Here is a 25,094-nt window from a genome sequence, read left to right as displayed (position 1 = left end):
ATGGTTAATTATGAGAAATTGAAGATTGTTATTGGAGGTAGAATATCTGGTGGAAATACTTCTATTGCATTAGACTATGATGATGCAAATGCAAGAAAATAGAGTATTTGGGATATAAGACTTTTCATATGATCCTAATATTGATGCATTCATAGCACCAACCCAATACAAACCAATCTACCAGCCCCCATCACCAAACCATCCTAGTCCGATATCACATTCCCCTTTAGTTTCAGAGGTTCCTACAAAAAAACATAATCGTCATAAACAAAGTAGATCTGAGTATGGAAGGAGTTCTAGTGCATGTGCTACAAGCAATCAAGGATTTTTTTTGGAAAATGAACAAATTGATTACGAAAGAAATAGGGGAAGAACAAATGGATGAAGATAAAATGAAGAAGAAATTTATGAAGTGATGTATGTAAATGTGATAGAAATTTAGGCTTTAATGCGAGTGGTAAATAAGTTTTTGAATATGATGAGTGGTGAATATATTGAACGTCAATAACGTCCATTGACTCGACGTCGAATTACTAGCATGGGATATAACTATATACATAAACATTGAATGATGATCCAACAATCTTTCGATAAGTTTATAGAATGTACCCTGATGTATTCCGCAAGTTATGCATAATCATTAGAGAAAAAAACACATTTGGTGGTTACAACATTCATTTGTGTTTGAAGAAATGCTTGCATCATTCCTACAAATTGTTGGCCAAAATGCTCGATATTGTGTGATTTTGTTTCGTCGATGAATCATTTATGTGAAAGATCAACAATGTGTAGCAGGTGTTGAGACAAACTCCATATTTAAAGTTTTGATGAAAATAAACAAAGGTTAATTAAGAAAGTTGATTATGATTTTAAAATGTTATGTTAATTTAACTTGTGTTTTTGAGTGAATTTAATTAAGAACAGAATCAAGAAAAACAGAAAAGACAACAACAAGAACATTTTGCATAAAAACAGAGAATGATCTCCAGTTTCAAGAATGTTCATCACAACATATTAACCTATCATTCTCCACCTCTTTAACAAAGATTCTGCCTCAAAATTTCATTCAAATAGAATCAGTACATGACAAGGAACAATTAGGATTCATCCCAGCTCAAAAAGGATATCAGATCACTAAAATCAAAGGTCTCGAAACAGTCAAAGTAGAACAGTTTGGAACTCTAAAATCAAATTGTCAAGAAAGTTTGATCAACCTTGATATATGATAAGACATTACAAAGGACATCCAGAAACAGGAACTCCAGATTGATCATCAAATCTCCAGAAAGATCAAAATGACAGATCCAGATTGATAATCAATCTCCGTTTCATGCATAGTTCCAGCAGCAGTTTGTTCTCTTCTGCAATGGCTTATAATCTTTCTCCAAACTTTTCTTGGCTACATTCAAGACTCAAGATCGAAACTGTACCATCCAAGATTAAGTAAGAAACTTCAAAGGCTTTTTAACTAGAAGACAAAACTGATTTAATAGCTGTAACAGAATAGTCAAAGCAGTTTTAAATCAATTCAAGGCTGGATTATTTTTATTTTGAAATATTGGTTTCAGTCAAAAATACAGAGCACTACCAACAACTCTTTTTGACCTTCATTAAATGCGTCTAAAGTCTATAAATAGAAGGTCAATATGCAAGAATAGAACAAGAAATTCAAGTGCTGTAAAATCCCACAAATCAATCACATACATACTTGAAGTTCTCAAATTTCGCAAAGAAGAAGCAGTTCTAAAGTCTCATATCATGTTGCTTGATTATTACTGAATTCTTTGTAAAGAATCAAATCTCAAACAAGAGTTGAGATATTTCAAATTCTGTCAAAAAACAATCTTATTGTAAAAACTCAAACTATAAGAGTTTCTTTATAGTTTGTTTAGATTGTATTGAATCCTATCAAAGTTAGATAGGTGTTGTTGTTACTTTCTGGGTGGAAAGTAATAGAGATTGAAGCAGATCAAAGGTGATCTAGACTAGGTGCTGTAAAATCAAGAAGGTTCTTTGTTTTAAACACTTAGTGGAAAATCTCACAGTGTGAGGACTGGACGTAACCCAAGTTGGGTGAACCTGGATATATCTTTGTGTGGTATTCTCTATTCTATCTCTTTATATGTTAAACTTAATTTATTAACTAAGATAAAACACAAACTGATTTTCTGTTTTAAACTAATCAAGGAACGTTCTATGTTTTTTATAAAAACCAAGAACGTTCTCCGTTTTTTTGTTTTTCATAACCAAGATCAATCTTGAGTTATTTTCTTAAGTTTTTAACAGGAATTTTTAAAAGGTACATTTATAATTCAAACCCCCCTTCCTTGTAAATCTACATTGTTACTTCAACAGGTTGTGGGGAAGTTGAAATAGTCGATCATATGTTCTTTGTGTGTCATCTTTTTAGATTTGTGTGGTATGGTATTTTGAATTGGTTATGACTATTTGGTGTATTTCATAAGGATGCAATCAACCACGCTAACCAATTTGATGGCTTTTTTTCATGTGGCAGTGTAACGCGTCAAATAATTAATTTAGTTTGGTTTGCGGTGACGTAGGCAATTTGAAAATCAAGAAATGAGGAGACTTTTCTTTCGCATGTTTTGAATGCAAATCTTATAATAGAGCAGACCAAACTTTTAGCATAGAGGTAGATCAAACTGCATGTAAAAGAATTTTGTTATAGGTATAACCAACGGTGCTGTCAACCCTTAGAGTGCATTGATATCGCTTGTGGTTAATTGTTTTACTTTTTGTTTGAGTAGTTTAGTTAGTACTTCTGCTTTGTTTTGGTCATACAGTAAAAACATTGTAAAATTTATTTTGTTCTTGCTCTAAGCACTTCCTGTGCTTAGAACGTTTCTTGAATATATTTATTTTTGGCTTGTTAAAAAAAAAGTTGTTATTTTTCTTATTAAATTATTATTATTATTATTATTATTATTATTATTATTATTATTATTATTATTATAATTGGCGTATTAGTTATTAAATGAGGGATTTACAACAAGAAAATAACAAAGAAAAAGAGAGAGAGATAAAGATAACTATGAAATTTGGACTATGGAAGATACTAATAAATTGTTGCACCTTTTGGTGGATGCTATAAATGACGGATTACGTGATGTCAATGGGTCACTTAGCAAACAAAATGTAGCGGATTAAACTTCCTTCTCTCAATGTCAATATCAAAGTTTCTAAAACTTATAATAGTTACTCAAGCCGAATGAAGTAGTTTAGGAATCAATATAACAAGAAGTCAACACTCATGAGAAATAGCACTGGTTTGGATGAAACTCTACTTTTAAGACTTTCACAAAGTATGGAATGATTATTTGAAGGAGAGTTGGTCATAATTTTTTAAATATAGTAATAGTTACACTTTTAATACATCATCATAATTGCAATATATTAACAATGAATAATTTATTATTTGTTAGTCTCACTCAAATCACATCAAACTTCAAGAAAAAAGTATGGTTAATTATGAGAAATTGAAGATTGTTATTGGAGGTAGAATATCTGGTGGAAATACTTCTATTGCATTAGACTATGATGATGCAAATGCAAGAAAATAGAGTATTTGGGATATAAGACTTTTCATATGATCCTAATATTGATGCATTCATAGCACCAACCCAATACAAACCAATCTACCAGCCCCCATCACCAAACCATCCTAGTCCGATATCACATTCCCCTTTAGTTTCAGAGGTTCCTACAAAAAAACATAATCGTCATAAACAAAGTAGATCTGAGTATGGAAGGAGTTCTAGTGCATGTGCTACAAGCAATCAAGGATTTTTTTTGGAAAATGAACAAATTGATTACGAAAGAAATAGGGGAAGAACAAATGGATGAAGATAAAATGAAGAAGAAATTTATGAAGTGATGTATGTAAATGTGATAGAAATTTAGGCTTTAATGCGAGTGGTAAATAAGTTTTTGAATATGATGAGTGGTGAATATATTGAACGTCAATAACGTCCATTGACTCGACGTCGAATTACTAGCATGGGATATAACTATATACATAAACATTGAATGATGATCCAACAATCTTTCGATAAGTTTATAGAATGTACCCTGATGTATTCCGCAAGTTATGCATAATCATTAGAGAAAAAAACACATTTGGTGGTTACAACATTCATTTGTGTTTGAAGAAATGCTTGCATCATTCCTACAAATTGTTGGCCAAAATGCTCGATATTGTGTGATTCGTAATACATTTGACCGATCACCATTTGTTGCAAGTGAAATGGACTTAAAGTGGCCCAAAGTAATTAAGTAATTTTTAAATAATAATTGTTGTTTTTAAATTTTATATGATTTTTTTAAAATTATATTCTAATTTTATATGTATATTATTTGTAAATAGGTAACTAATTTTTGGTGGATTCTGGACTTCCTAATAAGCTTAAAATTTTAATTTTAGTTTGAGGTGTGAGATATAGTCTACAAAAGTTTGCAGGTCATGGTAATGATCCACAAAATGAAAAAGAATTACTCAATCTACGACGTGGATCTTTTTATTATTATTATTATTATTATTATTATAATTGGCGTATTAGTTATTAAATGAGGGATTTACAACAAGAAAATAACAAAGAAAAAGAGAGAGAGATAAAGATAACTATGAAATTTGGACTATGGAAGATACTAATAAATTGTTGCACCTTTTGGTGGATGCTATAAATGACGGATTACGTGATGTCAATGGGTCACTTAGCAAACAAAATGTAGCGGATTAAACTTCCTTCTCTCAATGTCAATATCAAAGTTTCTAAAACTTATAATAGTTACTCAAGCCGAATGAAGTAGTTTAGGAATCAATATAACAAGAAGTCAACACTCATGAGAAATAGCACTGGTTTGGATGAAACTCTACTTTTAAGACTTTCACAAAGTATGGAATGATTATTTGAAGGAGAGTTGGTCATAATTTTTTAAATATAGTAATAGTTACACTTTTAATACATCATCATAATTGCAATATATTAACAATGAATAATTTATTATTTGTTAGTCTCACTCAAATCACATCAAACTTCAAGAAAAAAGTATGGTTAATTATGAGAAATTGAAGATTGTTATTGGAGGTAGAATATCTGGTGGAAATACTTCTATTGCATTAGACTATGATGATGCAAATGCAAGAAAATAGAGTATTTGGGATATAAGACTTTTCATATGATCCTAATATTGATGCATTCATAGCACCAACCCAATACAAACCAATCTACCAGCCCCCATCACCAAACCATCCTAGTCCGATATCACATTCCCCTTTAGTTTCAGAGGTTCCTACAAAAAAACATAATCGTCATAAACAAAGTAGATCTGAGTATGGAAGGAGTTCTAGTGCATGTGCTACAAGCAATCAAGGATTTTTTTTGGAAAATGAACAAATTGATTACGAAAGAAATAGGGGAAGAACAAATGGATGAAGATAAAATGAAGAAGAAATTTATGAAGTGATGTATGTAAATGTGATAGAAATTTAGGCTTTAATGCGAGTGGTAAATAAGTTTTTGAATATGATGAGTGGTGAATATATTGAACGTCAATAACGTCCATTGACTCGACGTCGAATTACTAGCATGGGATATAACTATATACATAAACATTGAATGATGATCCAACAATCTTTCGATAAGTTTATAGAATGTACCCTGATGTATTCCGCAAGTTATGCATAATCATTAGAGAAAAAAACACATTTGGTGGTTACAACATTCATTTGTGTTTGAAGAAATGCTTGCATCATTCCTACAAATTGTTGGCCAAAATGCTCGATATTGTGTGATTCGTAATACATTTGACCGATCACCATTTGTTGCAAGTGAAATGGACTTAAAGTGGCCCAAAGTAATTAAGTAATTTTTAAATAATAATTGTTGTTTTTAAATTTTATATGATTTTTTTAAAATTATATTCTAATTTTATATGTATATTATTTGTAAATAGGTAACTAATTTTTGGTGGATTCTGGACTTCCTAATAAGCTTAAAATTTTAATTTTAGTTTGAGGTGTGAGATATAGTCTACAAAAGTTTGCAGGTCATGGTAATGATCCACAAAATGAAAAAGAATTACTCAATCTACGACGTGGATCTTTAAGAAATATTATCGAGAGAATATTTAGTATATTTAAATTGTTGTTCACAATCTTTTAAGTCAACGCCTCCATTTTTATTTAAGACACATACATAATTTATATTGGCATGTGCAACACTTCATAACTTTATTTACAAAGAATGTCGTTCAAATGAATTTTCAATTGAGTTTGTAGATGTAATTTCATCTCTTACAAAAATCATAATTATGAATTTAATGTTCAACTCCAAAAGCAAGAATACAAATATGCTAACTTATGTAGGAATACTATAGCTCCAGATAATGTAGCTAAATGCTACTTATGAAGATATTAAACTAAACTATTTCGTTGGTCAAAGATTTTAAAAACTTTATCACTTTGATTTTTATTTATTCAAACTTTATAATATATTTATTATACTTTTTCATTTAATATTATAAATTTATAAAATATTTAAAAATCATGTGTTACAAATCTAGTAAAGAGTCTTTTAAAATTTTGATCGTAAATAATTTTTAAAATCTTATAATGAATCTTTTAAAATCTATGTATTCCTACAAAATATTTTAAAAATGTTAAGATTTTTTTCTCTCAAAATAGTATTTTAAAATCTCAGTCCAATACACCTTTAACAAGGTGACGTGAGTTATTGCGGGTGATTTTAGGGGTTTCTCCTTCTAAATTTAATTTCTTTGTAATTTCTCATTTTTTTGGGTTTCCCCATATTTTCTACCCAAAAAAGGTTTTGTCTATATGATTAACTTTAGTAGAAAAATGCTAATTTTTACAGTGATAAATATTTGTAGCATAATGAAATGTAGATGAAGTATTTCATTTTAAACTGCATTCATTAATTAATAAATCAAGGTTTTCCAATTTTACACAAAGTCATGAAATAATTATTATTCAAAAAGCTTACTTCAAGTACATCTTTTATTTATTTCTTGATTCCAATAATACAATAGAGTTCATGATACATAACAACAACATAGAATCATGTTAATTACTTTAAAACAAGCTCCACTTTGAGTATATCCTTTTGCTGCACAATCTGCTAGACAATTTGAAGTGCAATCTGATACACAACAATATGGTGGAGGTCCTGGACCACCAATGAAACATGTTTTTTTGTCAGTCTCTAATGTTGGAGTCTCCAAACTATTATTGATTCCTGAGCCAATACAAAATTAAAATTTTTATGAACATGTAAATATTCAATTTATGTAAGTATATTGTTTATAAAAAATTAATGAAACTCATGATATAATTAATTTTTCCACCTACCTGAAACCAAGACCAAAGAAATGCATAAAACACTCAAAATTAGAAAAGAATGACAAATCTGAAAAGTCATTTTGTTGGAAATCACCTAATATTTTCTTTCTTGTAAGAAGTAAGGCTAACATCAAATTTTCATTATATTTATAGACTTTGAAAAGTGTGATGTGATTAAATGTCAATATTTGTATTCTATAAAATATTATTAACATTCATTTTCATTAATAAAATTAATATAAATGTGGACTATATATTAATTGTTTGGAGCGGATTTTTTTAAAGGTTTAATTAAGAAATATTGATATCAGATCAAATTATTAAGTAACAATGTCTTTAAATTTTAAGAATTGCTGTAATAGATATTTATATTATAATTTTATCATTGATATAAAGGATGTAATTTTATCATTGGTGTAAAGGATGTGTTTGTAAAGTTATTTTATTTTAATATTTCTTATATTTATCGTGAAGTCAATCAAATAATAAATATTTTTATTAAATTTAATCTCTTTCAATACAGAACTGTATTTTCTATATTATCCTTGATTTTTTTTCTCTCACAGTGTTGACCTATAGGAGTTTAATATCATTTCTATTAGGTGCTTTTAGCTTTGTTTTTTTTTTTTGTTTTTTTTTTTTATGATTTGATCTTGAGCTCGACTCTTCTATTTTTTTATAAAAAAATCGATACAAGTCAAGCAACAGTTAGACTGATTATAATATTATATTATCAATATTGAAAGCATTTGTGGTAACAAAATGAATTTGAAAGCATCCTGGTAGGAATGCATCTCATAATAATTTAACATTTAATGCCAATGAGAATTGAGTCAAAGTTAATTTAAAATATAAACTATATTAATTTCTGTTAAATATAAACTTTATATCGAGTGTTAAAACTTATAAAAACATTAAAATTTAAAAGTATAGTTTAATACATAAAACAAATATAGATATATTTTATTTTAATTTTTATATAAGTATATTGAATGCAAATGTCTGAAACTTTATATTTACATATAAATATAGTTTAAAAATGTTCATCAATAAATGGAAGTATAATTAAATTAATAAATTTATAAATTTACAACAAATAAATATACTTAAAAAAATTTATATGGTTGTAGTTCAAATGTGTGATTAGTAAATATATGGGTGTGTCTAATTCAATCTCTAAAAAAAATAATATAAAGATAAGAGTTTGATATCCTAATTTTAAGTGATAAAGTTTAAATTCCATAAAAGACGGTGATAAATGGCCATTATAGTCAAATATATTTATTAGTCTAACAGTTGTGAATTGTGATTGATTAACATTGTAAAAATTTTTTATATATATAAATTAAATTTCCAGTTAATAATAATTTCTTCTTCTTCAATATTTTTTTTAAATTACACTTGTTGATCAATGGATCTTATGTTTCTTTTAGTGGTCAGTGGATATTAAGTTACAATATCAAAATAAATATTTTTTATTTATGGATTTAATTTAATCAATTTTAATTATTGAAAAATTTCTGTTATACATTCTATTAAATATAAAACTTCACTAATGATTGTATCATTGACTACAATTTGAGTAAAATACTAATATAATTATCGATTGCCCTATATATTAATAAAAATGCATTTTTTTTTTTGTAACAAAATACCTAACAAATTTAAAATATAATGTAAAATTAGTTAGTCAATATTAACACTACTATTATAAAAATTATCATAAAAATAATTAAATTATAATGTATTATACATTATGAAATTGTACTACAATGAATTTTAAATAATAAGCTCTACCATCTCATATATGGAAATTTCTGACAAACAAATTTCGTCTGAAATTATATTAAACTTTCGTACAAACTAGGGATAGATTAAAACTTTTATAATGATTATATTAATTATTTACTACAATTTGAGAAAAATATTAAGAATATAATTCAATTGCCCTAAATATTAATCAAAATTCATATAAAATTTAAAATATAACGATATTTATTAAAGTTAGCTAGTCAATACTAACTGCTATTTACATTTTAAAAATTATCATAAAAATAATTAAATGATAATGTATTATATATTTTGAAAGTACTACAAATGAATTTTATAGAATAAGCACTACCAGAAAATTGACAATCCCAAATGAAAATTTACGATAGAACAAATTTCATCTAAAATTATATTAAACTTTTGTACAAGTTAAGGATAGAGTGCCGATAAAATTAAAATATTATGTCCAAATTAATCTCTATTAATTTGAGAGTGGTTTCAAACAAAACATATAATGTTATTCAATGAACTATTTTACCAATCAACTTACTTCATATAATAAGGGTAGTCTTTTAGACGGATAATTTTTTACCTCATGGTTGATTTTTTTTTTTTTTTGCCTAATTAACTTGAGTTCAAACATAGTGTTTCATTCTTAAATTCTCTAATGATGATAGAATTGAGAACCTTAAGTTAGACCTATACCTTTGATCACAAATTTCTAATTCAAAATGATTTTCAAGTTGCATGCAGCTAGTGTTTAGGCTATTTATATTTTTGTTTATCAGAAACAATGACACACTTAAAATTCATTTATCAACTTTAAAACAATGAATAATAATAATCTAAACAAAACCGAATAATATTGAAAAGACTTCTTTTTTTTTTCAAAGATGACGTATTCACATTGAAATTTGAAAAGCATGTGACGTTTGTTGTTTGATAGTATCTATTTTGGTATTAAAAATATTCTTTTTTTATCAAGAATAAGACAATATTATGTTATTTTCCTATACTTGTAATGTTTTTAAGAACAAGAATTGGGATATTAACAAGTATAGATATGTCTAAATAAGGAGTTTTCTATTTGTCATCTTCATTTATACCTCTCATTTCCCAACACAATTAAAAATAGTATTTTACTTTTTTTATTTTATATAAAAATCTGAAAGAAAAAAGAAATTCTCTCACTTTTTATTCATACTTTCGAAACTTTGGTAAAATCTCAGCATTTTCAAAATTTTCAAAATATCTGAAATAAACAAGTTTTTTTTTAACTTCTTTTTTAATTTGAATTCCAATTTTTCAAAAAAATTGAAAACTTTTGAACAATATGAAACTTTCGAAATAATTTTTTTCCATACATTTCGAAAGTTTCGATCAAATTGAAACTTCTGAAATAGAAATTTCAGACTTTTAAAAAGTTTCAATCAATTCAAAGTTTCAAAACTCACTATTTAATATTTCTTTCAAATTAAATGAAACTTTTGAAAACCTAATTTTTAAACCTTTGAAATTTTTTAAACTTACATTTTTAAAACAATAAAAAAATTTAAAAATTTCTAATTTTTTAATTATTAATACGATAATTAATATGTCAATTTAATTTACGGTGCCTAGAACTAGATTCGCGAACGGATAAATTTTTGTACTATGGTCGGCAACATAGGTTATAGATGCGATAGAGTACGTTCCACCCACTATATCATATAGACAAATGAATGAGGCTAATTGTAACATTATAAGTTAATTGTCTAAAAAATAATTTGAGCATTAGCATAATTCGACAAAATAGATGGTTAATACAAATTCCGACACAAAGTCATGAAAATGTATTAATATACATACTAATCCTTCAAAAGAAAATGCAAAAAGAAAGGATGGATGGACTCACGCGCATACACACGCACACGCATGCACACACATATCTACACACATGCACGCCCACACGCACGCACACGCACACACAAACACACACACCATCTATCAATTACAACATCATCTATTAATAAATATCAAAGACTACCACACATTCAACCTTACATAATCTTGTGATAACATACATTATTAAGTCAATTATATCATTATCATACTAATCATATAATATAAAATGAAAATCAAGGAAACATGATTAAAATAGATTTTTTCTAAAACAACTCAAAATTTATGTTACAACAACACAAAATTGAGTTTAACTACAAAGTCAACTGACAGAAACTTATAAGTATCGTAATTGAGTAAACGAGCACTTTTTGGAAAGCTTATGATGTCTAGTTTATAGATAAAATTTTATTTTTTCCAAATTAAGCCTCCAATTTTTGCAATGTATCAAAACAATACACAATGTCATAAAAATAGGACAGTAACTTTCATCTAACTTGTAACTAATTTTTAAACATTAATATTCAATAAATTATCATTAAGTTTGTACTCAAATTCAAGGTAATTGAGTGTAGTTTCTAGAAAACTAATAATCATTCAAACTAAGGTCTATAGAAAAGTTTATGACAAAAACATCACACATATGTCCTTCGAATTTTAAAGGAGTAATGGAATTTGGTTTAGTAACGAGAACTAGGTCTATAGATAGTCATATCTTTTTCTCTAGAGGTATGGATAATACATCTTCTGGGAAGACATCTAAAAATTCATTCACAACTGAAATTGTAGCGACATCAGGTTTAGGTTCTGAATCTGAAGATGATATTAGTTGAAAACCTTGACCCCCACTACATAGACATTGCAAGAGGTGAGACACACTGGGAAGTAGAATGAAATCAATTTCATTTTTACTCAAAATAGCAGGAAGAAAATACAAAAAAATTTCTTCACAATCTACAAGTACACGATTAGCTGAAAGTCAATCCATTCCTAAGATGGCGTCCATTCCTTTAAAAGGTAGAGAAAACAAATCAACTGGGTAGACTCCATCAGATACAACAAGATAACAACTTTTACAAACATAAGAGGTTTCAAAACTACTCTCAATCGTCGTGGAGACAACCTTGGGAGGTGTAAGCTCAATTAATTTGAGACCTAAGCATAAAAAATAAAAATAAAAAACTAAGTTGAAATAAAGGAATGAGAAACACATGTGTAAAACAATACTTTTAAAGGTTCATTATTTAGAAAACACCCAATAGCAACCAAGTCATCATTTTCCCTTAGCCTTCTTAGCATCAAGACAATAGACTCTTCTAGTGGGTGGACCGTTTGAGTTGGCTACCTGTTTCATTTTCCTTTGTGAACAATCTTGACCCACGTGCTATGATATCTTACACCAAAAGCAAATGTTCTTACCATATAAACATTCTCTTGGGTGTGATCTTCCACACTTAAGACATTCTCTTAAACCCATCGCTCGAGGTACGACCGAGTTTTGGGGTTACTTCCCTTTATTGGGGGGCATCTTAACCTTTAACTATTTATTACTCCTTGGCGCATCCCTCATTTCTTGCCACTTAAGTTGTTTGTTCTCCTTCAAACCTTGTAAACTTTCTTCTACAATGTAGCTTTTATGAATCAATGTGACATAAAAAGTTATCTCTAATTGGGCCAAATTGCTCTTAATTTCTGGATTCAAACCCCACTCCAATTGGTTTATCTTTCATCGATCATTTGGAGCGTACTCTATTTGGGCACAAAACCTTGCCAGTTCCTCGAACTTTGCCAGATAATCAGCAACCGATATGTCTTCTTGTTGAAGGGGTGTAAATTCAAACTCCTTTTGTTTTCTTATACTCATGGGAACATATTTATCCAGAAATACAGTACAAAAATTGTCTCAATTCATCGGTGTACTCGCACTTATCATATATGCCTTTGCACCCTTCCACCAGTTCTCAACTTCTCCTTGTAGCATATGAGTAGCAAAATCTACTTTATCTTCTTCAGTACATCGCACCACAAGAAAAAATTTAGGGGTTTCAACTTGTGAAAGTCATAAAATAATTTGTTTGCGGCCACTGGTGGAGGTGGTGGTTAAGTAGGTCCGACGACTTGCATAAGATGATTCGTCATGTTGGTTGTAACAGTTTGTTGTTGTTGCATCATTTGTTCCCAATGTTCATCATTAGTTCGCCCTCTATGAGGCCTACTAGATGGTCTTGGATTTGGTTCCATATAGTTTTGCATATCAAACACAAAATATTAAGTTGGTCAGACTTTATATTCAATAAATTGATAATTGGAAAATATGTAGTCTCAAAAAAAAAAAAAAAAAACTAATCCTAACTACCCACAGTATGGTTGGTTCGACTTAGCTCTAATACAAAAAATATAACATTATAAGTTAATTGTCTAGAATATAACTTAAGCGTTAGCATAATTCGACAAAAGAGATGATTAATACAAATCCCGACACAAAATCATGAAAAGGTATTAATATACATATTAATCCTTCAAAAGCAAAAGCAAAAAAGAAAGAATGGCATACATAACACATCCATGGTTCAAAATAATTTCCTATAAATTTTAACCAACTATAGCATAAACTGTTATGCTTCGTTCCTCCAGCTCTTGATCTAAGTCTTTTTCCTTATAAAACATTTAAATAACGTGGAATGAGATTATATCTCAGTAGGTTCCAAGAGATGAAACCAAATCAATTAACATTATAATTCAACGATATATTTATCATATGAGTTTCTCTTCTTTTATAGTTACTCTCGAGTTACCTCTTTTATGTATAACTTTGACTCTTTCTAAATACTTAAGCCATTAGACGTGAGTAATCTAATGAATTAAACTCTACCTAACAAGCATGTCATAAATACTACATTAGTTTTATCAATGTCATCTTCTTGTTAGTAACTTCATTTTGGTAAGATTAGTGACATAATTACGTTCGTAAACGGTGCCCCACTTACCCTCGCTTCAATCGTATATAAGCAGATAATTCATCTAGCTAGAATGAATCATATACTTCTCACCTTATTCAAATATCTAGTAAATATATATGAAATTTTATTTTTTTTATCAAATTATGCCTCCAATTCTTGAAATTTATCAAAATAATACACAATATCATAAAAACAGGACAATAACTCTAGTCTAACTTGTAACTCATTTTTAAGCATCAATATTCAATCAAATATCAAAAAGTTTGTAATCAAATTAAAGGTAATTGAGTCTAGTTTCCCGAAAACCAACAATCGTTCAACACTAAGATCTAGTGAAAACGTTATAACTAAAACATCACACATATGTCCTGCGAATTTTAAGTTAACAATACTCATTCAATCACACTAATTTTCTAATAAATTTTTGCAAACACTAATGGTACAGATTATGAATAAGTCAAGCAATCAATACATCAAAACAACATCAAAATGTCAATTCATTCAACCTAATTTGTCACAATAGTAAAATTTAAGGTGTTTAATTTCAAACACATCCAAAGAGCATATTTTCATGTCATGAAGGAAACTCAATTCTGCAATAATTTATTCTCAATTTCAGTCATAGAAATTCACATTTTCGCCCTTACCTGCCATCTACTTATACATTTTTTTCTTTTTTCCTGGATTAATATTGAACTTAATAAAATGAGAAAAAAAAATTTTCAACTTCTTCTGAATTGAGAGTACATATTTCTTACTTACCCCTAAAATATATTTCGAATATTTATATGTGTCTGTTATTGTTTGTACTTTTCTTCTATAAATTAAATTGATAAAATTGAATATATATTATCGATATAACTACTATATCAATAATCATTTGACAATTGAGACATAAAACTTCATATTGATTTTTAAAAAATTCACTTAAATTAAATAAATTTGCGTAGCGCGCGGATTAGCATCTAGTTATTTAATGTTTAAGAGGGATGTTACGCTAACCGTCAGCATCGTCGTAGACGTGGTTTTAGGTCTCATGACCTTGGCGAGGAAGTTCAAGAGTTTGAACAGATGGATTATGAGGATGTTGAGGAACAGAACGTGGAAGAGTATGTTCAACAGTTCGGATTCACTGGATTATAATATGTATTATATATAGTACATTTTTGTAATAAAATTTAGTACATTATTTCATTGTTATGTTTTTTAATTACCCATAGGATTATGATCCATCGAATGTGATCACACATGGCTTGAAATCGAAGAAGTTTGCTAAAAAGTACGTGTATCAGATATTGTAGAACATTGGACTTAAGAATCTGGATTGGTACATCTATCTTTAGCTTATTTGACGATGGTCGACGATGGTCTCATATATGCCTTTGTAGAAATGTGGCATAGAGAGACCAGCTTGTTTCATATGTCATTTGGAGAGATGACAATCACACTGGACGATGTCACGACTCTTCTTCACATTCTTCCTCATAGTAAGTTCTTCAATGCACCAATTAAAATGAACACTAATAATGATGTGATTGTTACACATGAGCAACCTTGGTGGAAGCAATTGTTGAGATAAATTTTAACAAATATGCATAATATAGACTGCAGTGGTTGCGTGATTTATATAAACGTCTCATTCAAACTAACACGTTTGAGTATGCTGGAAGAACACACCTCTTGCACTTAGTTGGCAACACTATTTTCGCTGAGTCGCACTCGTGTGTAGACGAAATATACTAATTTGTTCAGTGATTTACAACGTTGTCGGGATTGTGCATAAGGTACCACTGCAATGATTGTGCTATATGACAACTAGAGAGATAGAGTTGTTCATGACACTAGGCAGTTGGGATGAAATATGGTCATATTATAGGTATATAACTCACTTGATATCTGTAGTGTAACTTTGGGTTTTGAAACTTTTGAAATAACTTATTTTGAAAATTTGAAAGTTCTGAAAATAAGCATTTTGAATTTTTTGTTAAAATGAAATTTTTCGAAAATTTCAAATTAAATTTCAAAAATAAACTCACTTTGTATTTTGAAAGTTTGATAATCAACTAACGTTTTAAAAAATTTAAAAATAATTGTTTTAAACTTTTAAATTTGTGAGATGTGGAAGTAAAAAGTGACAAGAAAAAAAAATCAACTTTTGATATATAATAAAAAAAGATAAAATAGTGTGTTGGAGGATAGGAAGTATTGGTGGAGGTAGCAAATAGAAAAATCCTAAATAAGTACAACGGTACAAAATACACACTACACTTAAAAATAATGGATAGTTGAAAAATAAATGATGGGTTGATTCAGTAACTTCAGAGTTACCATCACAAAATATGAAGAGTTGATACTTACCCCTCTTGCTAAAAGATTATCCTTTGTTGGCAACCTCTTACGAAAGAGCCGCCACGCCAGGACAAAAATCTTTAGAGGTAGTAGTTTGTTGCAAATTTGTTTGGAGATACATGTAAGATTTTTTATAAATAAAAGAGAGTACATAAATATGGATATTTTACATTAAAGTGCAAAGAAAGATGTTGTATTTCAATAATTTCACATAAATTTTGATAATATTTTATAACAAACTTTAAACATTTTAATTCTGTAATATCTTAACATGGTAATCAATTTTGCTAATTTCTTTTATCCATTAATTTCTGTTATTACCTTGCTCTATAACAATTCTGTACTTGTTTGTATTTCAAGTAAAGCTGAGGAAAAGTTGGGGTACTTCATAATATTAAGAGTTAAGGACTATACCTATAAAAAAAGTTTTACATAGTCATCTTTGCATATCTCACCATATAAATATTTGTTTAATTTAATTGAATGACCGCCTAAAACATTTTTGTACTATGTGTTATGTGTTAGTGTATAGTCCTTAAACTCATACAAAAATTTCTATTCACTAATTAATATTTGGAAAAAGAATAAATAAATTTACAGTTATCTGGCCAAGCTTTGTTTAAATTATTGTCCAATCATTTTCCAGAGATTGATGTGTCTCAGCGGGTAATATGTTTCCTGCTTTGGGAGGCTTCTTTGAGAATAAAGATGACTTGCCATCGAAGAAACTTGAAAAAGATTGTCGAATCGCCTTTTCTTCATCGTTGGTCTGATCTTTCCCCCCAGACCTTGGCAACAGTTTATCTTTGTCACCAAAGATATGGCTAATTCGCTTGAACCGGCTCTTTGTTTCATTGGTGGTTACAGTTGATTCTTTTGTGTGCTTCATCATCCTCAGTGCCTCGTCTGGATTCAGCAACATTGTCTCCACGGTTTCATATACCTACATTAAAACATAACCATCAATTTTTTTTCTAGGATAGAAATTACTAATGCAGATAAAAAGGAATAACTAGCAATGAATCCAAGCACTAGATTGAGAAATTAAAAAGTCTTGGCTTGAATTGTTTAAAATAAAAAGTGACAAGTTTCACAATATTGATTAGTCCTTAGAGTTTCCCTTTATATAGTTAATAACTCTTCAAATAGATGGATGAAGTAGCATTGGAGTTTACTTCACTGATTACATTTTGACAATTTTCTTAAGGTGAGAAACCAAGAATCAATACTAGAGATGCCACAAGAGTATTTCGGTCCTGTTTGGATAAACTTAATTAAGCGTGCCATTTATGCTATAAGCACTTAATATATAAGTGTGTATAAACTACTTCTACAACAAAAGATAAAATATAGTCAAACTGTTTTCATATAAATATAAGCTATAAGTTGTTTTCATAAATTATCTGAGAGCTTATGGAGATAACCTGAAAACAACTTATGGACATATTATAAATTTTTCCATAAATTTTTCCAAAGAGCCGCAGTGTTTATACCAGTAAATAAGGTCAAATAAGTCACTTTTAATATGGCCTTATCGAGCAACTATATAACTACATGATATAAATTAGTCACTATAGTTTACTAGTACCAAGTAGACCAACCTGAACAAGTTCATCAACTTTCTCAATGAATTTGATGCCTTCACAAGTTGTAACTACATACTCCTTGAAGTCATTGAACAACTTTGCGAAGTCATCGTTACCAGACAGCAAAGGTTCGGCAATTATAAATCCTAAACCAAGCTGTACAATTCAGACAAAAATTATGATTAGAAATGCATGAAAATAGCACAATATAGATCAATAGTTTATAAAATTCACTACCAGCTAGTAGCTACCATTGAAATCAAGTCAAATAATTCAAGAAAGCACAAAGCGGAACTTATATCAAGAAACTAAAAACAATTGCAAGATCATAATCATGATTCATCATTTAATCATTTGACTAATATACTATATTATATATTTTCTTGAAGTGTAAATATTTACAAGTTAAGAAAAATTATGATTATAACAAAAATTAATAAAACAAAAGCACTAATGGTTTGATCTTCATAGTACTTGAATGAGCAAAACCATCTAACTACATGTGGCAAAAGAAGAAATTCTTATTTTAATCAACAACTATGTTCTATTAAATGTTTGTCCAAATTTCTTGGACAGGAAAAAAGGGTAACAATATCAGCAACATTTAACATTGTATTAATCAATGACCAGAGTAAATTTCAAAATAAATAATATGCTTCCTGTGTCGAAATATACTCTAAATGTTCGATTAGCGAGATGTGGAGATGATATGACAGATGAAAATTGCTTGTCATTTAAGCATAACAAAACCAACTTATATGAGATACAAAGAAAACTTACAAGTGAAACAAACAGCTGTCCAAAAAGCTCCACTGGCTGGATATCCTCAAATGCATCAAGGATGCCCTCCCTAAGATAAATGTAAAATGCAAAGTGAGAATTTTTTAAGGGAAAATCAAAATCCATAACAAAAATGGTTATATAGACTTACACTGCTAAATCCTCATCAAAGAGAGGTGCCTGTTTCACAGCAGGTACTGGCTTAGATGTTTCCCACAATTCACGCCACAAATTACCTACCATCAACATGCAACGATATTAAGAGAAGTTATGTTATGATATTAGAAAAACGTGGTTGAAATAAAAATCATTCATGTGCTTTCTTTTAGGTATGGCTCATAGTGATAAGTGTACAGTTCGCTCAAGCTGGACAATAGTATTCAAACAGAAATTGTACACTGTAAACCCTAAGTTTAAAGTTATAATAGAAAGCTATGCAGCTGATACGTAGTCGGAGACACCAGCACAATTGGTTAGTCTCCGTGATCAAACATCATGTGGTTTCTCTGTTTGCAATTTCGCATCTATTTTCTTTTTAACCGGGGTTGTTGTTCTAACATTTTCGGTCAATAACCTAAGCTTTTAAGATAGTTCATGACTTAACATCAAAGACTCTACGACAATGTAGTTTAAAGTTCAATCCTTGTTGTCCCATCTTTCAAATAAAAGTAAAATTCCAGCACAAGGTAGGGTGGTCCAATGTGCATTGTCCATGTTTTAATCCAAAAGGATTCTTCTATGATAGGGTGTGTTAGAAGTACAAACCATTTATATGCTGTCAATTCACAGTTTAAATTTTTGGGATAGTTGGTTAACGACAGAAAATAATGCCAAAATAAATCCTAATATTACCGTATGCAGACAGTCAATCAACATCGACATTGACCACTGAATGTGTTGGAGAAAGTAACAAATAATCACAAGTAAGACAGTTGGTGTACCTTCTTTTCGCATCCTTTGACTTAGATGACCTCTGGTAGAAAATGACTCGCAACTACCATCAGAAGAACAACTATCGTCAGTACTTGACTCACTTTCGGTCCAATCTGGAGGAGAGTACCATCTCACGAAGTCTTCCAAAATACAACCAGGATTTGCAGCCTAAAACATGATCATAAACAAAATTAACTCAGATAGAAACATTACTACATTAGACACATTCCAAAAGCATTACAATATCAGTAAAAAAGTTCTCGTGAACTGAGAGTCTGACCTTGAAAGCCTGCATATCAGACAGGAGTTGAGAGCAACCAGCACCAACACTGATCATAAAGGTAAAGGAAATTGTCAATAAATAGTAACTATAACCTATTGGATCATAGATGCAAACATGCAGCGAAACAAAGCGAACATTGGCATATTGGATACATGAGATACAGATAGATTATGATCAAAATATCCCAAACGAAAATTAGTAAACAGATTCTGTTGATCAGTTAGTCCATCAGCTTGAAATCTATAAATTATAGGGTAAAAGAGGAAAATATCAAAGTATACATCTACATATTGAAACTTAAGGATTGTTCATTTTTACAACATGAAAAATGAAGCCAGCATTAAAGAAAGATGACCATATGGTATGATCATCTCACTTTATGTCTACTATTGATCACAGCAATCTTCTTTAATAAAAGAAACATCTTCAAAAGGAGAAAGTGTATTAGTACAACTTAGCCAATTAGGAACCATTCAATTACTTCGAAGACAAGAGGAAGAAAACACAAGTATACGTCAGCATGACAAGCTTTTCAATCTTTCTTAAGGTTAAATAAGATCTTGTTTGAACAACAATTTTGGTTTAAAAGAAAGCATATCCGAAAAACACGAACAAAGAACACACGAGATTTGATTACAGAGTTCGGTCAATTGTGCATGTGTCTGCGTCTCTAACTGCATAGCAGTTGCAATACCTTTCTATTATTCAAGTTTAGGATTACAGATTACCACTTATATTTAACTACTAAGAGTGACCTTCTAGCTTATCAATAGACTATGAGCCATAACCAATAGATCTGTATAGGAAGGGGCAAACCCTGATATATAAACAACCATATAATACCAAAAAAGTACTCCATCACAAAAGTTGAAAAAAATTTAGTTTTCTCAACATTAACCAGTTTCTAAAACAAATGAATTGCCTAGTCCTTCTTTCCAAACTAGTGAAAGTTATTGCTGGATATATTTTTAGTGGTTTCCTAACATATCTTTTGCTACATGTACCGCAACATAATAATCATTCATACCAACATATGATTATCATCACTTTTCAATTAAAGGGAAGTACAAACTCATAATTCATTTCAAACTACACATAATTTTGGTATTCACATTAAAGAAAAGCATGACAAAAACACAAGAATGTCATTTAAACAAGAGCCTACTAAACAGGTCTATTAGGTTTACAATAGTCTATGTAATCGAATTACATATTAACAAGTTTGAAATAATCAGAAAATTTTCCTAATTCTGCATGGATCAATAAAAGAGAAAATGATAAAACTCAGTTTAATCGAAAGACACACAAAACACATCATATCTGAGTTAAGTTTACAGACCTCCCTGTCCGCAGTACAAACTCCTCTGTCTCTTTGATCAGATCTTCTGTAAGCAACGGTCCTTCCTATATGAAATGGACATTAATATTAAGTATTGGAACAAGTTTACGCTGTGATTGTATAGTTACTATATATATATATCATATATGTCAAACCTGTGTGATAGGAGAGTATGCAGGCTCCCCGGTTTCCAACATCATATTTCCAGATGGGCAATGAGCACCAAGTCGAAGAACAAGCTCTCCTGTAATTAATCGAGCATATAATAAAGCACTTGCAGAAGTTCCGTCACTACAGTTTGTTGATTCAAATAATGTATTTGAATTTGCTTCCATCATCATCATAGAGTCCAGAGATTCAGTGGCAATGATATGGCGCCTTTTCCGAGAGATGCAACAATTAATTACTTGAAAATGTTGATAGAGAAGACATGACTTAAGATCTGGAATGTCATCTGAGGGAACTCCAGGTAAATATTTTTCTTCAGACCAAAGTTTTCTCAGCTGTTTAATCAAGTCGAATAACATATATATTATAGAAACTTGAAAACAAACGAGAGTAAATCAAATAAAAAATTCCAGATTCTAAACAAAATGATTGTATAATAATAATTATCAAAACTAGAAATTTTATATTGAGCTAAACATACTTCAGCAACAACCCTGCACCAAAAAAATGCCATTTCTCGAAGGGTCTTGAAGTTTCCGATTACTTCAGCTAGCTTAACAACAAGGCTTTCAAGAGGAGCACCGTGAATATCTCTTATGAAAGATGTTATGTCAATTTCCTCTGGATTGGAGTTGATCTTCCTTCTAAGGAACTCTCCATCTGCAAATATCAGTGTTATCAAACCTGGATTGCGGAAAATAATAGTTTGTTTAAATTCTGCTATGCTACAAGGCTATAGCACCACTATTAGACAATACTTTATACTAACATGTCAAGGAACAATAGTGATTTGTTCAAATTTACGCTAAAGTCTATAGCGCCGCTATAGTTCTCTATTTGAAAGAATCAAGCACCTAAAAATGTATAAACATAAAATGGTTCTCTGGTGCAATTATATCATAAGCAAGCAACCTAAAATTCACATACCTGGATCAAAAAGAGAACTAATCAAATACAAAACTTTCTCATTGCTACTAAATTCAGAAGTAAGTTTATCCTCCTTCTCGCGTAACACTAAAGCCTTCACTGCAGAGAGACTTAAGCCTGTCCTTTCAGTGGAAGGTGAAGAACCTCTTGATGAAGCAACAAAATCTTTCATTGAATTTGTTTTCCTTCCAGCCCTAGTCAAAAGGCCCAAAATTTTGAGAGAATAGTCGTATAGTTATTTGTTAGATGTTACGCTAAAAACCTTTCTGAATAACAAGAACAAGACTCTTAAACATTGCTTTAAAAATTATGACAAGATTATTTCAACACTACTATTCTTAGTAAAAAAATGCATTGAATAATTGAGAGTGTGAATTAGGCCTTTTAAGCTGCAAGAATTTGGCTAACAATATCTTAGTATATACTTAGAAATAGAGTTCAACAACAAAGAATCTTTCAGCAGTTAATGGAATTGGAAGGAAAATGGTGAGAATAACTTACTCAACAGCTATAGCCAATTGCTTCAGGACATAAGATGGAGGAATCGGCGTTTTAGCCGCAGAAGTCAAGCCTTCAACCGAGGGAATAGCTTCTGGAGCCTAGATTGAATTTTTTCATCAAACATCGTTAAAGCAAACCATTTGTATATTTGAATCAGAAAATCATTCAAACAATATCAATATTATGTTCAATATCTTCTTACCTTGGCATCAAGATCATTTTTCACATGACCGATGCATAAATTTTCATCATAAATTGGAATAGCAGCCATGCTTCCATCTCCAACTTTACCCGTATCTTCAGTTTCTCTTCTTCCTTTCCGTATGTTGTTAATTCGATCTTTCCAATCCTGTTTTATTCCTATATGTCGAGGTCTCCACTTTATATGCTTCAGTTCATTGAGAAACTGTACAATTCCATCAAATTCACAAATATCAACTGTGTATGTAACTACAACAACTCATCAGAGAAAAAAGTGTCACCTAATAAAAAATTTGCACACAACACAAACAAAGAAGTGAACTTGTACTTATCATCTTTAGGCTACAAGGTATTTTGGACTATAACTTTCTCAATAAGCTAAGGATATGTTTGGATTTCCATTAGTTTGCCCCAAAAGAATTCAGTAGATACTTAGGATTCAAACATAGATTTGCAAATCCTCAACCGTAGACCAAACATACATACACTAATCCAAACACATAACTCAATCTAAATTTTCATTTCCAAATTAGAACTTCAATTAAACCAAACAAATATAGTTACATTTGGTAATTTAATATCATTTGCTTTTTTTTAATGCACACACACACACAATGGATTTGGATTAGGAGCGTCCAAAGCACCATAGAGTCACTACAGTTAGAAGATCATGGTCGACGGACCAAGATCAGACATTTTATATTCCAACTTTACCAAAACACATTTTAAAAAGTATCGTCAAATAGTGGCTATTGTGATGCTAAATAGCATAGCAGAATTTGAACAAATCATCATTGATGTGCGATACACTATTTAGTACAGAGTTTTGTCAAACAGAGACTCTAGAGGCGTTATAGAACCATAGTGTAGCGGGATTTTTACAAATTGCTATTTTCTCCGATCAGCGACTGACAATATTAATTTTAAATAAAACTCAAAATACAGACCATCAGATCTTGATCTAAAAACCATGATCTTTCGACTGTGGTGACTACACGTCGACCATACCCAATCCAAATCCCACACACAATACCCAAAACTGAATATTTTAGTTCAAAATTCCCATCCTACAAATGCAACAATCCAAATACTAAAATTTCATTTCAACTCTATATTTTTTGTCAAAACGCAATTTACCCAAAATTCATAGACAACAAGTAAATGTAAAATCTTCTTCATACCTTTGACTCATTCTCATTCCTAGGAAATTCATCTCCCTGATGTCTTTGCCTTCCATAATCATCACCCAATTGCTTATCAGAATCTTCACCAATTAAAAAAACAAAACCAGAGTCAATACTCATTCCTCAAAAACAAAGGAACTTCATTTCTTCACAATGAAGCACGTGCAATAAAGAAAAAACGAGAAAGTAACAGAAAAATATAAGAAAGAAACAATTTACCTCGATCGGATTTGAAGTCCATGAGAACCCTCTCAGCTTTGACAGCAGCAGAATGGAAAGCGGTTTTCGCTTTGGAAACAATGGAAGTAGCAACATGAGCCTCCATTAACCTGCGCCGAGAGTGCGCACGTTAAGAATAATAAGTTTGGAATAGCAGAAGAAGAGACATGAACGAAAAATGAAGAGAGTGTATATTTGTAGAAAGAAAGAAACAGAACAAGTCCTTGTTCAACACAACACGAAAATAGATAAAAATGAAGAAATTGAAGAAAAAAAAGGATAATAATAATAATAAGACTAAGTACAAGAAGGTGGTGATGAAGACTAAGACTAAGTAGATGCTGATGCTGAGTCTTGTGGAGTATGGTAGTAATGGAAAAAATAAATATCAACAAAAGATAGATATATCACAAAAAATATGTTTAGATGTTTCTCTAATGAATTTAATTTATATTTATATACCACATGAAAATAGTTGATACAATCATCCGATTATATTATTAGAAATATTTAATTTTTACTAAAATTATTTTTAAAATTATTGATAAAGTATACTAATTAAATTTTCTTTTAATGATGATGTATTTTATATGTTAATAAACTAAAAATTATTTTTTATTATTTTGACTATTGTT

General features: G+C 29.9%; 1 protein-coding gene and 1 long non-coding RNA gene across 3 annotated transcripts; both read right to left on the bottom strand.

Moving 5' to 3' along the window:
* Positions 1-7,022: 7,022 nt before the first annotated feature.
* LOC105852138 (uncharacterized) lies at positions 7,023-7,519 on the bottom strand. Its single transcript, XR_001143900.3, has 2 exons — positions 7,388-7,519; positions 7,023-7,274 (listed from the first exon to the last, which is right to left on the bottom strand). It is a non-coding gene; the product is annotated as an uncharacterized lncRNA (long non-coding RNA).
* A 9,213-nt stretch (positions 7,520-16,732) lies between these two features.
* LOC101494482 (uncharacterized) lies at positions 16,733-24,889 on the bottom strand. Of its 2 annotated transcripts, XM_012715767.3 has the most exons (15): positions 24,765-24,889; positions 24,460-24,569; positions 24,238-24,320; positions 23,058-23,261; positions 22,856-22,953; positions 22,355-22,548; positions 21,909-22,087; positions 21,415-21,762; positions 21,260-21,324; positions 19,918-19,966; positions 19,646-19,805; positions 18,856-18,940; positions 18,705-18,774; positions 17,940-18,080; positions 16,733-17,281 (listed from the first exon to the last, which is right to left on the bottom strand). In XM_012715767.3, exons 2-15 carry the CDS (start codon positions 24,563-24,565, stop codon positions 16,958-16,960), a joined length of 2,106 nt encoding a protein of 701 aa, XP_012571221.1. In that variant the 5' UTR covers positions 24,566-24,569; positions 24,765-24,889; the 3' UTR covers positions 16,733-16,957. The 2 variants fall into 2 exon arrangements, with proteins under 2 accessions (XP_012571221.1, XP_027190945.1); XM_027335144.2 differs by lacking the exon at positions 24,765-24,889 and having other exon boundaries at positions 24,460-24,748.
* Between the last annotated feature and the right edge of the window lie 205 nt (positions 24,890-25,094).

This window comes from Cicer arietinum, chromosome 5 (genome assembly GCF_000331145.2).
Source record: "Cicer arietinum cultivar CDC Frontier isolate Library 1 chromosome 5, Cicar.CDCFrontier_v2.0, whole genome shotgun sequence".
Lineage (NCBI taxonomy): Eukaryota > Viridiplantae > Streptophyta > Magnoliopsida > Fabales > Fabaceae > Cicer > Cicer arietinum.
Note: the sequence above shows the minus strand (reverse complement) of the source record. Positions and strands in the feature narration are given on the sequence as shown.

Bases quoted from the DNA above. Each gene is read 5' to 3' on its own strand.
- LOC101494482 (XM_012715767.3), bottom strand. From the start codon at position 24,565: ATGGAGGCTCATGTTGCTACTTCCATTGTTTCCAAAGCGAAAACCGCT. The intron at 22,549-22,855 runs GTAAGTTATTCT...CCTTTTGACTAG, and splicing joins CAATTGGCTATAGCTGTTGA to GGCTGGAAGGAAAACAAATT. The intron at 21,325-21,414 runs GTTTGACATATA...CATTTCATATAG, and splicing joins CATACTCTCCTATCACACAG to GAAGGACCGTTGCTTACAGA.